Source organism: Ursus arctos, unplaced genomic scaffold (genome assembly GCF_023065955.2).
Source record: "Ursus arctos isolate Adak ecotype North America unplaced genomic scaffold, UrsArc2.0 scaffold_11, whole genome shotgun sequence".
In the NCBI taxonomy this organism is placed as follows: Eukaryota; Metazoa; Chordata; class Mammalia; order Carnivora; family Ursidae; genus Ursus; species Ursus arctos.
Window position 1 is genome coordinate 66,468,762 of NW_026622775.1, and position 15,411 is coordinate 66,484,172.

The 15,411-nt window shown below is 37.4% G+C and overlaps 1 protein-coding gene across 2 annotated transcripts in view; it reads right to left on the reverse strand.

Annotated features, from left to right (window-relative positions):
• Positions 1 to 15,011, reverse strand: part of PPP2R2A (protein phosphatase 2 regulatory subunit Balpha) — a 79,453-nt gene extending 64,442 nt beyond the window's left edge. Inside the window, exons 1-2 of one of the 2 annotated variants that reach the window (XM_026518967.4) lie at positions 14,701 to 15,011; positions 12,774 to 12,848 (exon numbers count right to left, since the gene is read on the reverse strand). In XM_026518967.4, coding sequence (XP_026374752.1) covers positions 12,774 to 12,848; positions 14,701 to 14,707 — 82 coding nt within the window. In that variant the 5' untranslated portion in view covers positions 14,708 to 15,011. Of the gene's footprint in view, positions 1 to 12,773; positions 12,855 to 14,700 lie in introns of those variants that run through there. The other variant, XM_026518968.4, reaches the window with a different exon arrangement.
• Positions 15,012 to 15,411: the final 400 nt, after the last annotated feature.

Consider the following 15,411-nt stretch of genomic DNA (forward strand, 5'->3'; position numbering starts at 1 on the left):
TACACATGTAATGCTATTTTAAAAATATACATTCACAGTAGAAAAAGGACAGATCTACGTCAAAATGTTAATAGATGTTAACTAAAAATGGTGAGATTATGTGTGACTTTATTTTTGTTGTTGTTTACTTATGGTAGTTCTAAAGTCAGAAGAACCAAGCCTCAACCTCTGGCTCCCCCACTTACCACTGTGTGACCTGATCAGGTTACTTTATCTAATTCTTGATTTCTTTATCTACAAAATGAAAATAATAATAATACCTATCCTCAGAGGCTGGCTGTTTAGATTAAATGATAACGCATGCAAAACACTTAACACTGACTGGCGGTTAGCTAAGTTTCTTGAGTATTTCTTTCTTTCTTTCTTTATTTATTTATTTATTAAAGATCTATTTATTTTAGAGAGAGAGTGTGTGTGGCATGCAAGCACAGGGGTGATGGGCAGAGGGAAAGGGAGCGAGAGTCTTAAAGCAGACTCGGCCCTGAGCCCAACACAGGGCTTGATCCCACAATCCCAAAATTATGGCCTGAGCCAAAACCAACAGTCCTGGACGTTTAACTGAATGTTTAACCAGGTGCCCGGCACTTACTTTAAAATATACGTTTATACTGAGTTATTTTTCCTTAAATAATAAAAATCCTTAATATTAACAAATTACCACATAACAAGAATTTAATGAAGCTGTGTTGTCACCAACTTGAGCAGTGTAAAAATTGTGACATTTTGGCATTTTACACAATGTTAACAAAATTTCCAAGCAATATGGTCGAGAATTAGAGATGGTGGACATTGAACAAAAGGAGCTATATACTTACTGAATAGTCAAAAAGACAAAATGAGAGAGGAAAAAAAAAAGATACATTAGGTCTTTAGGATCTAGCCTACTTTATAACGTCTAGTTTAGTTCTAAATAATCACTGAAAAAAAGATTGAGTCACTTCAGACATGACATCAGAACAATAAGATTCAAATGAAGGAAACTTAAGGTCTAGTTTAATGAAGGGGTATGACACAGACTTCAGGTATCAATGAACCCAAATCGTTATTTTTAAAGATTTGGATATCTTAGCCATTATTAAATTATCATCAGACATTATTTCATAAATTTTATTTAACTTTAGAGTCTACTAGTTGTACATCTAGATGCACATCCCAAACACGTACAACCTTCTCAGCAACTCTTCAGACTAAAGCTACAGAAATCACAGGACAGTTAAAAGAAAATGGTAGCTACGTGGGCAATTCATTAGATCCTCTCTAAGACAAGGCCTATATACCTTACCTGTCATGGATCTCTGGAATGTACTTTCCCACTTTCTAATCTAAAATGATGAACATGCTGTTAAGTTAAAACCATTAAACTAGGAAACACTTCTGAAACCATATATAAGAAATTTGTGACAGTATCTCTAGGGACAGAGAACCTGGAGAATGGGGTTAAGAGGAAGACATACTTTCCCTCTATACCTCTTGGCACTGGTTGGATTCACCATCTCTTTGTGTGACCTAAAAGTTTATTTACTATTACCATTTGTCAAATTCAGTGTACAATTCAGCATTTATTACTATATTCACAGAACTGTGTAACCTTCACTAATTTTGGAATATTTTCATTACTCCCTTAGAGAAATGCCGTACCCATTGGCAGCCACATCCCTCACTGGTCCTATCAACCACAGATCTACTTTGTCTTGAGAGATTCGCCTCTTCTGGATATTTTGAGTAAACAGAATCATATAATATGTGGTCTTCTGTGCCCAACTTCTCCAACTTAGCATAATGTTTTCCAAGTTCATCCATGCTGCAGCATGTGACAGCATTTCATTCGTTTCTATGGCTGCATAATCTTCCATTGTACAGATACAACACCTTTTCTTTATGCACCATCAATTAACAGACATTTGGTCTGTTTCCACTTTTTGACTATTATCAGTTATGTTGCTATAAATATTCATGTCTAAGTTTTTATAGACACATGTTTCAATTCTCTAAAGTATATACCTAGAAGAGAACTGCTGGGTTGTATGATTAAATCTATATTTAACTTTTTAAGGAACTGCCAAACTGATCAAATGAAGGCTTGAAAGACATAGGATAGAGGGAAGAGAGAAAAATGCCCAAATTTTTCTCATTTGTTTTGCAGCATTGCATTTGTTTTGCTACCACATTTACCTGGAGCGATCTCCAGTAATATTCATCAGTGAATTCAATTCATCAGCATTCAAAACCAATGAAAGACATGGTTATGTCTTAGAAAAACCTGAGATACATGTGATTCTTTCATTTAATTCCAAGAACTAAGTATTTGTAATACAGCACCATCTCAATATCAGAAAGCATGTCAACTCGGAAAAGGGACAATAATTTATTATTCATATTCCAACATTACCTGTAAATTTTTTACATAGGATTAGCCAAGGATCTCCCAGTAATGTGAACAGGTTAATACCACAAGCCAGAAAATGTTATGGAAAAGGCTTATTTTAATAAAATTGACACTTTTAATATACCTAAAGTGAAGGATATATATACCTACATCCCTCACATTCTCCACAGCACTGGGAACGCAACATATTCTCGTTGACTTGTGGATGAGTAACTAGCACTCTACCCTTTCCCTACGAGAACCAGAGATAGAGATTTTTAATCAAACAGTATTTTTAAAAAATGAACCACAAGAGAAGCAATGTGGAAGCAAACAGATTGGTTTTACTAACTCATCTTAGGTTAGCATTGCTCAACTTTGAGTTTCAGTGTCCTTGTGTACAAAATGACAATAATGTCTACCTCAAAGGCTTACTGCAAGAAAGGAAACCATGATCGATCGTTCCTTATCTACAATTTCATTACAAAGAAATACGACGCAGTTACCAAATTTTCCTATTATGCTGAAGATTTTGCTTAATTAAAACATGTATGAAATAACATACTGGCTGCCTTACTGTTAATCTAAGGAGATTTACGATAATGAAATGTGATTTACAAAATCCATGGGATTTTCTATTTTTAAACTAGAAACTGAAAAACAAATGAGGTAAAACTCTGGTCAAAAATTTAGATTTTTGCTTAATCCTATCCTGAAATAGCCTACAAAATAAAGTAATCCAGTTCTAGTTTTCAAACTGTTCATCTGGGATAAACAGATTTGTCACACAGCAGTACCAATCTGTATTCTTTCATATTTTCTGTCCAGGGCGCTCTCTGTCCACTTCCAATCATTTAAAGGAAGTACTTCTGTTCCTTCCCACAGAGCCCCAGCTATATATAAAAAGACTAGACGCACACACTAGCTAAGGTGGAAACAACCTAAATGTCAATCAATGCATGAATGGATAAACAAAGTGTGATATATACATACAATGGAATATCATTCAGCCTTAAAAATGAAGGAAATCTTGTCACATGCTACATCATGGATGAACCCTGATAACACGAAGTAAGCCAGGCACAAAAAGACAAATACTGATGGTATTTGGTATCTATGTATTGGTAGGAGGTATATAAGGTAGTCAAATTCATAGAAACAGAAAGCAAAATGGTGGATACCAGGGGCGGAGGGAAGAATGGGGAACTGTTAAACAGGTCCAGTTTCAGTTTTGCAATATGAAAAAGATCTAGAGAGAAGTTTCACAACAACGTGAACACAGTTAACACTACTGAAGTATACGCTTAAAAATGGTTAATATGGTACACTTTGTTATGTGTTTTTCATAAAAAATGCATTAAAAGAATTTTTTGTTTTGAAAGCTAAAAAATATTTTGAAGAATTGGTTCTGCTGCTAGAAAAAAATTAATTCTCCTTTTATGTCAAGGGAGAAAAAAAGACTAGGAGCAATCCCTTCTCAACCACCAGTTCTCGTAATAACCATTTTTGCATGCTGCATTCCTAGATAAAGAATTTGACAAGAATTATTTATTGCCTACAATAGCCTTTTTCTCTTGAAATAGAGCCTTCCCAATCTATTAGCCAATAAGAATGTATTAAAGATTCCTCTTATGCTATCTTGGAAACACGTCTATGCCATACCCATAGGTCTCTTACCTTGTAGTAAGCTGGAAAAGAGACAAGTAACACCAAAAAGGTTCTATTTCCACTCTGACACAAAGGAGACCTGACACTCTACAATGTCAAGTTTTAAAAGTTAACATTTTTCCAGATCTTTAGAAAATTAAAAAAAATTTTCTCACCAATCCCTTTTATCTACTTTGGTTTCTCTCTTAATACGGGCTACTGAAGAAATTTAGACTCCTTCTGAGTGAAGTATAAAACAAGCAACTGGTTCAAAACCCAATATATTCCTCTAATAGTTTTACCCACAGTTAAAGAGAAGTTTTTAATTAAAAAAAGAAAAAAAGACGGGAAAACACTAAAGCTGTTAAGTCCAGTATCTTAGAGATTTATCCCTCTTATATCATAGCAGAAACAGTAAGTACTAAAAAGATCCCTAAGAAAAAGAATACCCTCTTAACAGGCTAAAAGCTATTATTTCCATATAAAATATCCTCAACTCTTCCAAATTTCAGTAGGCATATAACCATAGGTAAAACTTTAGGTTAAGGCAGAGGTTCTTAAATAGGGTCACTGGTCCATGAACCCCCTTGAACTTGATAAAAAGAGATCATTCAAAGATTTCAGAAAATATCAGTTGATACTGGAACATTCAGAGAGGAAATCAACCAAAAGAAACTAAAAATTACAAAAGTACAACCTCTGGCATAGTGGCTTACAGAAAAGCATTCCATCATGATTTACCAAGGATTCCACGCATGACATGGGCAAAGACCTGCGTGACATTTTAATCAACTACTGCTAAAATTAACTAAACGTATGTTATAAAAAATAAGTTCTTTTTTAACAAACCCAACATTTAAACATGGATTGAGAAATTGGGGCAGCTAGTTTTAAAAGGCCTATGTACTTCGACAAACGTTCTCTAAAGGATAGAAAAACAGCCACAAAAATACTGAAAATATTATGCAATGAACAGCTGATGCTGCATTCTTAGAATGGGAAATTCAACTGTTTTAAAACAGGATTATGCTGTACTTTAAAGTAAAATTTAGGGGTGCCTGGCTGGCTCAGTTGGAAGCGCATGCGACTCTTGAGCTCAGGGTTGTGCGTTTGAGCCCCCACTGGGTGTAGAGATTACTAAAAAATAAATAAACTTTAAAAAAATCAAGTAAAACTTAAAGAAAACACTGTTCTCAACTCCCTTAGAGTTGGGAAGTACAAAGTTACCTTGCCAATTTTATGCCTTTCTTCCAAGAAAAAACAACACATCAAACTGCTACATGTTCGGCTCAAAATAAAACACAATGCCAAGGTCACCAACTCATTTCTAATAACCAGGCAGCAACCCAGAAACAGCACCATACCAGGCTCTGAGGAACTTAGTAATCCTGCATTAAGTATTAATGTTAACTGGACCTGAGAAGATAGCAGAAAAAGCCCTAAAATTTTTTAGAGCTAAAGTATTTTGGCAAATATGTACTGGTATATAATCTCTGCAAGGGAGGTAAGTTTAAAAATAGATATTTTAAAGTCCTAAAGGTATCCTTCCTTCACCAAGATCACCAGATGAAAGAGCTTAAGGCAGATCTAATTTGGTATCTAAAGAACAGCAAGGGAGTAGGCTGAAACAATATCAAGTCACAGGAAGCTTTTATAGGAAAGCTTTAGACATTCATGCACAAAAGCAGCATACTGCTCTGGTCACTTATCTTGTGGTCTGTGAGACTTTTAAAGCATTAATACAGTGAAACCTCTTAACAGACTAAACCAATAGCTGTCAAGTATTTCTGGACAGCAGGATTTCTTTACACTTAAAATCTGAGGACCCCAAAGGCCTTTCAAATTTTAAAGTATTTATCAATTTAAAAATATTAATGATAAACCCTACACATTAACAAAAAAAGAGGAAAAATGACTACCTTCCCACAAAAAATTAGCAAGAAGAACGGCACTGTTTTACATCACTGCAAATCTCTTTAATGTGTGGCTTAATAGAAGACCCCTAGATTCTCGACTGCTTCTGCATTCAACACACTACACTGTGCTGTGTTGGTTAGGTATATGAAGAAAATCCATCCTCATTCAGGTATGTGGTTGAAAAGGGAGAAGTATTTTAATAGGCTTTTCAGGTAGTTATGGATATCCCTTTGACACTACACCAAAACTGGACAAGTGGTAGTTTCTTAAAAGATTTATGGAATCTGAAACCTTATCAGTCATCTGTTACATTACAATCCAATGCTGTACCTTGCACTTTTACTTATGCATTTTTTAACATCACAGGCACTGGACAGTTGTAAAACACTGATTCAAAGTCATCCAAATATTCAGAGCTTCCAAATGTTGACGCATTTCATTACATTACATCAAAAAACTGCAATCATTAATATTACTGATCTCATCTGAAAAATCTTTATGTATTGCAAAAGTTATCCAACTCAGGATGGCAGACACATGTTTTCCAAAATTCTCACTTTTCTTGAAAGCTCAAATTTTATCATGGGCAACAAGGACTGCCCACTGAGGAAACAAACTCACTGCTTATTTGAGAAAATGTCTGCCAAATATCCAAGTCTAAATAATCATCATTTATTCGTCAGTAGTTCTTTCTAACAAAAATAACGTTTCATGAAAGGAGCAGCTAGCCAATTGAGCTTAAAACCCAAAGAAGTGCACAAATGCTTTTCCTCCAGACAACATGTACTCTGGTTTGTAGCACAAATGCTTTGGTGTACCTCTCCTTTTGTCACACAGAATGTTTAACAACCATGTACTCAAGAATCAAGATTTTAAAAAGTTAGTTTTTACTGCTTCATCAAAACACTCATATGTAAAATTGGCACTTTCAAACTGCTGGTACATGGTACCATTCACTTTTGAGACACCAGCAGCTTTACCCATATTGCTTTTGTACCACTGCTGCAAATGTCAACATTGTCAAAAAGGCAAATATATTATAATGCAAATAGTTCTGACTTCATAGACCTTTTGAAAGAGTTGAGGGGTCACCAGACCACACCCTAAAATAGCTGTTTTGATGATGGTTATGGACTCTCTCTAACCAGAAAAATGCACATAAGTACAAATATACACAATACATTTTTTTTTTTAGATTTGAGAGAAAGAGCAGGCACATGCAGAGGGAGAGGGAGGGAGAAGCAGACTCCTCACTTGGCAGGGAACCCGATGCGGGACTTGATCCCAGGACTCTGGGATCATGACCTGAGCCAAAGGCAGATGCCCAACTGACTGAGCCATCCAGGTACCCCAAAACCATTAAATTTTGTGTGATAGCCCAAAAATTGTTTTTCACAATTTTATTTAAGACTTTATTTAAGGAATATTTAGATTCTACTGCTGAATTTTTCCCCCCCAAGAACCAGTCTATAGGTCTAAATCCTACCAAAAATAAACAGGAAGCAAAGTGTTGAAAGATGCAACGCATATGGATCCAAGTTTCATAAAAAGAAGGCTTCATGTAATAAAATCATATCCTAAAAATTTCCTATAATAATTTGACGATCCTATAAGATCGTCAAATATGGAGATAAGGGAAGACATACCTGTTATTAAAATATTGTGAATTAAAAAGTATTACTTAATAGTCAACAATATTAACTATTAAATAATGAAAATTTACATTGAAATTAACCATCCTGAATGGTTAACAACTGTTTCGTATTTTCAACCAAAAATTACACACTTCAGATTATCCACATGTATTTGTTTGAATTTTTAATATTTCCACAAGTAAAATTTAAGCAAATAATAGATTATCAGGTATCGTTACTGCAAAAAAAATCATTAGGAAAAATTCCTTACTGTTTCACTTTAAAATGATGACCTTGGTTTTCTAGTTTGTTGAAACCAGATTTTAAAAAACAAAAAGGATCAAGTGATGGTATAAGTGGGTTGCACTGGCCATGGGTTGATGATGTTGGCTGATGGGGGTTCAATATACTATTCCATATACTTTCTGTAATGTTCAAAATCTCCCATAACAAAGTGTTTTTTTAAAAAACGCAAATACAAAAAAATAAAATAAAATACACAAATACAAAAAGAACCAGGCAAATTAAAAACTGGGCAATTATTAGCTTCAGGACAAATGAAGGGATGCACAAGACAAGAGAAACACTGCAGTCTTGGTTCAACAGTGAACATCTGCATGGTCTTAATGTAAGCACGGACTTGTAATTTAGCCATACCATGTGTGTGGTTAAATCGGTGATGCAGGTGATAAACTGGGGTGTGGGGTGACAGGGGTTATAATGTTAACAGCTTAATCTTCATCTACTAGAGAGGAAAGTCAATTGGAAATGTCTAAAATGGATGAGAAATAGAAGTTACCATTTTCTTCACAAAAAATTAAGCAACAGGGAACACAATTGGAAGAGTTCAACATAATCACCTTTAGAAGGACAAGGGAGGATTAGGGAATGGATGAAGGTAGGGATTGTCAGTTTTCACTCCAAACCCTTTTTGGTACAGTATTGACCTAAAAACATACAGACACAGACACACATACATTTTTTTGGGGGGTGAAATCGAACAAATATAGAAAATCAAAAACCAAAAGAGAAATGTCCAGGATAATCAGTTAATCATAACCACCACCACCCAGTCAAGACACTATATTCATGAGGCCCCCCAGACTCTTTCTCAAGAACAACTCCCTTCCATCACTTAAAAGTAACCACCACATACTGGCGTTTATAGCAATTATTTTGTAGCTATTTTTCAGAGTTTTACCAGTTTAGTATGTGTCCCTAAGGCTACGGTTTAGTTTTGAATGCTTTTTAAACTTTGTATTAGTGGAATCAAAGAATCTGTATAAAATATACACATACCATATCTTTACTTTGGCTGAGGAGAAATTCTTAATAAATTCCCCAGTTCTCTCATTCTCCAACTCTTATTTGCCATAAACATTCCAACAATAACAGCTAAACCTTTATAATGCTCTATGTGCCAGCTTTCTGTTTTATGCATATTAACTCATTTAATCACCAAAACAACAGCATAAGGAAGATTTTATTGTGATCCTCATTTTAGAGAGAGGAAAACAGGCACAAAGAGATGAATAAATTTGCCCAAGATTACCCAGCTAGCAGAGGATTGGGTAGGATTCAAACTATGTAGCCTAGTACCAGTGTCTGTGCTACCTACTATCTCATGAAAGCGAGTTGTCAATGAAGGAAAATTTTCAAGTATAGAATATGATAAAATGTTATTACCACTACCATGAAGTTGAAAAGGAAAACTGCAGGACATGAGACTGTCTGAGTGATAGAGATTTTAGTACCTCACCCTTCTCCCAGACAAGTACCTATACCAAAGATAAACCACTTAAAAGTGCCTGAAGAGACCTGTGCATAGAATAAGTATCCCAGTAGGAGCCTACATTGGCCAAAGATCAATCACAGTATTTGGTCAAACATCACAATACTTAGTTCTGCAATGCACTTAATGACAAATTCTGAGCCTTGATTAAGTCCAATAAAGACTTCTTTCTAAATTAAGGCCCCCAAAGAACTCAGTTTCTCACACAACTTACCAGTAGTAGTAACGTCGGGCTCTTTCTTTTCTAAGACATCTTTGAGAATTGACAAGATTAGAGTATAAGCAACAACAGGAATCATCTAATCCAGTCCTGTCATTTTAACGTTAGCCTTACTGTAACCCAGAGAAATACTTATTCCAAGTGATATACACTTGTTTGTCACCAGAATAAAAACCCAAGGTCTCCTAACTTCTATTACACAGCTATAGAACATCAATCCAGTTATAAAGCCTGGCAAGTAAATACATCCATGATTTCTAGAGTATATCGCAATCATCTTTACAAAGGATCTCTTTCCCCTTCAAAACCTCATAATAGTAACATTCACATTCCTTCATTCAACAAATACTCAACACCTACTGTGTGCCAGGCATTGTTCTAAGCATAGTAGTTTGTATAGGATGTTCTGCATAGAGCACAAAGATGCATTAGTGCTGCACAGTGTAACAGCAGAGGTTTAGAGTAAATTATAAATAAAAATAAATAATTATGTAAATTATTAATTTAATTAATTTATAATCATATAAATTATATAAATATAATTATATATAAAAAGTGCTATAAAGATAGATTTTTAAAATATTTCCAAAAAAGGAAGATAAGTAAAAGAGTTACAGACATGACTTGAAGAATTCTAATAAGCGATAAACTGGGAGGAGTGTAAAGTATTCCAAGGTGGGAAGAGCAAAAAAACAAAGACCCAAGAGTAAGACTGTACAAGACTTGTCTAACAGCATCCATTTAGCTGGATCATCAACCATATCAGCAGATGAACGTCGCGAAACGGGGGGGGGGGGGCATACTGACATACTTGCATATTCGCATTCTAGGCTGAAATATTTGAATGTAATTCATAATCCTAGGGAAGCAGTGACCACTGAAGATTTCTGAGGAACATAAAATTGGGACAGTATTTAAGATTAATTTAGAAGCAAAACAGAGGACAAGAAGCAGGGAATCATTTAGGAAGTTACTGCAACCTGGATGAAAGATGCGGAGATCCTGAACTACGGTGAATTGGGTATGGAAAGAAGACTAAAGCATTACAAAAGTAATGATGGTATGCCCTGACAGCTAACTGCGTGTAGGAGGGGAAAGACAATTTGGAGCATTTGATGGGAAAGAACTTGCAATGCATCATTAACAGAAAACAGGTAAGCTAAACTAAAGATTTAGCTAGATGTAACCTGTTCAGAGATTACAGTCTAAACCAAGGAGGAAAACGTATTAATCTTATTTGAGAAAAGCACATCTTCCCTTAGTAACATAAACATAATAGACTGTGACATGCAAACTACAGTACACAAAAAAACCCAAATTAAAGGAGTATAATTTGAAAATTAGGTGCTTTTTATACTTACTACACTAGAATAAACATAGGTACTAAAGTTAAGTCATGTTTTTATCAAAATATACATACCAAGCCTCAGCATGTTAAGATGCTAGGAATGCACTGTATGTTAAAGTATTATCTAACAACCTCAAAGGAAAATTATTTAATGAATCAGTAGCAAAATGTAGCCACTAACTATTAGCAGAAGAGAACTACAACTGATGCCATCATACAACATATTACCAACTATCATTTGATTCAGTTAAGTAAGTTTAGAACCATGAATTTCTTCTAATTAAATAAAACCCATGCGGTCTCTCTGCCTACTCTTTAACAGGTAAACTATGAGCTCCTTTAGGGCAGGGTTTATGTCCCAGATACTCGCAGCCCCAGTGCTCAACAATTAGGAAGTCCCTAAACAGATCTTTGATATAAAAAATAAATGGAAATCAACCCAGGAATAATTTTCAAGTATACAGCACTCTCATAACTTGAGTATTATACAACAGCATGAATGATCCAATATTACCAACAGGTAATGGAATTACAAAATGAGTAACACATGAGTCCTCCCTTGAACTTAGAGGATTTCTCTCAAGTCAACCACCACAAGCTTCACCAGAAAACCTTGACTTGCACTACTTGTGTGACCATCAGTGAGTCTCGTAACTAAGACTTCTGGTTTCTCATCTGAAAAACAGATGAGAACTCAACAGGAAAGAAATGTGATAGTGCTCTATGAAGTATCACAAGTATAATGTATGCCAGTTGGCTCCCCGAAAAACACACCAAACTGATCAGACACTTCACTGAGAATGACACTGACACAGGCAAATCCAAGCATTTGACTGGCTCAACCCAAGTCTATCATCCTACCATCACCTGAAGAAATCCTCAAAACAAACAGTACTGCAAACAGGTCAGAAATAGGATCTTAATATGACAAAACAATCCAGAGAAGGATGATTTATAAAATTTCACTAGACAAATTTTTTAAAATTTAAAGTACATTTTAATTCATTTGAGTTTTGTTGGAAAATTCCTACTGTAATTCAAGACAGAATACCATTAAAATTCAAACTTTAAATAATATTTCTGAACAATGAAATGACACAACTACTTTATGGGAAATAATGCCTCCACCACCTAAGACCATCTCAAATTAGTGCAGAACTAGCATTTCCAAACTTTACGTTTTTGAAATACATTAATAAATTTGGGAGAAGAATTAAGACTTAGGTACTTCAATTGATCAAACCCAGCTTCTAACCACACAAGAATAAGCTCCCCAAATGCCATGCTATATATCCAGAGCATTGTTGTTTTCTTATCCATCTAAATTAATCGTTACAAGACAATAAAATGTATCATTTGAGCCAGCATTTCTTCACAGAATGTCAATCAACACCACACTCTGAACATAGGCAAGTTAAACACTAAAAATCTTACCTCAAAAATAAGACAGTCATTTAAAAATGTTTCTGAGGTAAATGCTGATGCCTATTTAAACACAATTATCTAAAAATGATGTATGAATATGAAAATGCATCACCATTTATTTGCACATGAAATTTATACAGTCAGGAAACCTTTATGATATGAACCTTAGATTTTCCTTGTGACAGTTTTATATACATCATCATCTAGTGCTTTCACTTAATACATAAAAAATGATATAAAGTATTAATAATAAAAGACTGAAGACTATTTTCCAGACAAGTGACTTCTTAAAACTGTTCCTCCATTGCTCAGACAATAAACTCAGTATGTTCTTAAACTGTAACAGACCTAGCCGCAAGGAAATCCTTCAGTAATCACGATTCTGAAGATCCCATATTCAAATTTTGCATTAAGTGCTTTCTTACCTTCTGCTACATCATCATCTACTGCTCCTTTCACCTGAGAAAAACACCACTGAATATCGTTCCCTCCTCCAGCTCCTGGAAAAAGAAAACATACCAATTAAAACTGAGTTCTGTTCATGTTTACTCTCGTAAACACAGAGATGGTATCCATGGTTGGCATGATACTAATAGCCTAGTACTGCCCACACATACAACCACCAGCCCAGAGCACTAATTTGGAAGAAGGTTAATCTCCAATAGTTGGTACTGCATTTCAAGAGAGAGATTCCAGGTATGAAATATTTAAAGGCCATGTACTATCATTAACACTGCACATGTGTTCAAAACTTCCATTTTCCCTTCCCCTCAAATACCGTAAAAGCCTCACAGTCACGCAAGACCTACCAGAGAAAAGTAAATACCAAAAGTTAGATAGTTTTCCTTTAAGTTTACAAAAGCCTGCAGAAGGGTTAATAAGATTAAACTACCATAAAACATGGAACGAAGAGAAAACTTCAGGAACATTACTGCCTGGGTGAGGAGTAATGATTCATATGAACCCAATCACCAAAGCGCACACACAGCAAACACAACACTCACCACCCATTTCTTTGCATTTCATTACCAGCGAAATCACTGGCTCCAGACAGGAAAAGAAACCGAAATAAATGCTGGTGAAGAGACTGTCAGAAGAAGCTTGTTCTGCCTCCCTTCACTTTACCCCTCAGAATCAAAAGGACCTGGCAAACAATTTCACTATTTTGTCATCATCTTGTGCAAAACCATTTTAATTTCACTTAATTATTCAACAAGGCCAAAAAGCAACTTGTTTACAGCAAAACGTAAGTCAATCCAACACATTAACTTTTTTAAAGGTTTAATTATTTAAAAGTTATTATCTAAATATTGGAAAAAGCATGGAAAATTGGTTTAGTTCCTGAATGTTTCTATTTCACTTCCAAGCACTATGGAGGAAATGTCCTGGAACTGTGAAGAAACTGAATCAAGATCTAGAATTGGTTCTACTAGAAGAATGAACACATTCAGCAACATCAAAATGTATAAAAATTATCCTCAAAGCAATTACCTTTCTCTTCCTTCACTTTCATTCTTGCTAAATATTCCAAGCTGGTTTTCTCTAGCATCCTTCCCACCCCCCCACCCCCCGCCAAGCTTTTACCTAAATCTCTCTCCCCTTGGCTATTTATATCACTGAACTCCACAACTATTTTAACTAACTCTACGAAACCCTTCTGGGAAAAGGACATCTGCACAAAAACTAACATACAAAACGCAAAGTTTAAATTACATTTTTCATGCAACTTGGTGTTATTAAAGGCCTTGCACTCTTTGGACACGAAGGGTAAGAAACGAAAGGGAACTAGATGAAGACAAAAAATTCAGGCTTAAGGTCTCAAAAATATACGTACCCACAGTGGGGGGAAAAATAAATACACATAGGTCCCCATTGTATTTTAACTTGTAAAGCACTCTTCCTTTTCAGTACAAAATACATTAATATAAACACCCAAGAAGGCTTGCAGCAAGTGGGGAAAAAAAAGGAATTATATGAAGCAAAAACCCTAAAAAAAGCCCCGGGGGGGCGGGGGGAGCGGAGGTTACACCGGGCTCCTAAGCAGTAGGGACAAATCTGCACTCGCCCCCACCCCGCCCCACCCACGCCTTACCCCTCGCCTCGCCAGCACACACCCCACCCCCACCCATGCCAAGGTTCCAGCCCTCATTTTAAAAGCCATTTCGGTATCACAGCGACCCTTCGCCTTACCAGAACCCACCCCACCCCCACCGCACCCCACTTGACCAATTCCCTGAAATCCAAGGGGCTCCCCGTGGCTCGACGAGAGGCACAGACGGTCGCTAGGGGGTGATGGAGGGAGAAGGAAGGAAGCGGTGCCTTGTCAGTGGACGAGGGTGATTTCTCCTTTACCTGCCATGTTGCGCTGCAAATGGTGACCCTGCTGGGTTCCTCGGGGTCTCTGCTTCCTGAACTCACCCCCCTCACCTGTGGATGGGGGGGTAGAGAGGGCGGATGGCGGCGGATGGCACCTGTGGGGGGAGAGGGCGGGGGTCGGGGGAGAAGGAAGGAGGGGCGGGCAGATCAGCCAGCAGGATGGTGGATTTCACTCTGGGGCTTCCCCGCTCTCGCTCTTTCTCCAGCAGCGGCGGCGGCGGCAGCGGCAGGGGCAGGCGACTCCACTTTCAAAATGGCGCCGGCTGGCCTGGCCAGTGACGTCACCCGGGGGCGGAGCAGCCGGGCCGGGCCGGGCCGGAGGGGCGGGGCAGGGCGGGGCGAGGGCCGGGGCGGAGACCAGAGGGGGAGGGACGGGGAGCGGCTGGCCCGGCTCCCGGCCTCCGCCCCTTCCTCCCCCGCCCGGTAGTGCGTCCCCGCCGGTCAGGCCTGCGACGCTCCTTATCCCGCGCGCTGCTGGTTTGGAGTCTGGCGGTACCCCTTCTGCCCTCCGTCCCCGGCCCAGTCCGCGCTCCGGTGCACATCACAGTGTCCCAAACCCTCGCGCCTGTGCCTGGGCTCCGAGGCGGGCTCAGCCGTGCAGTTACTGTGCTCGCTCCCGGGGATTCGTGGGATCCTGTGTCTTTGAGCCTACCGTGTTTCTACTTAAAATAGTGACTCTGTGGCCAG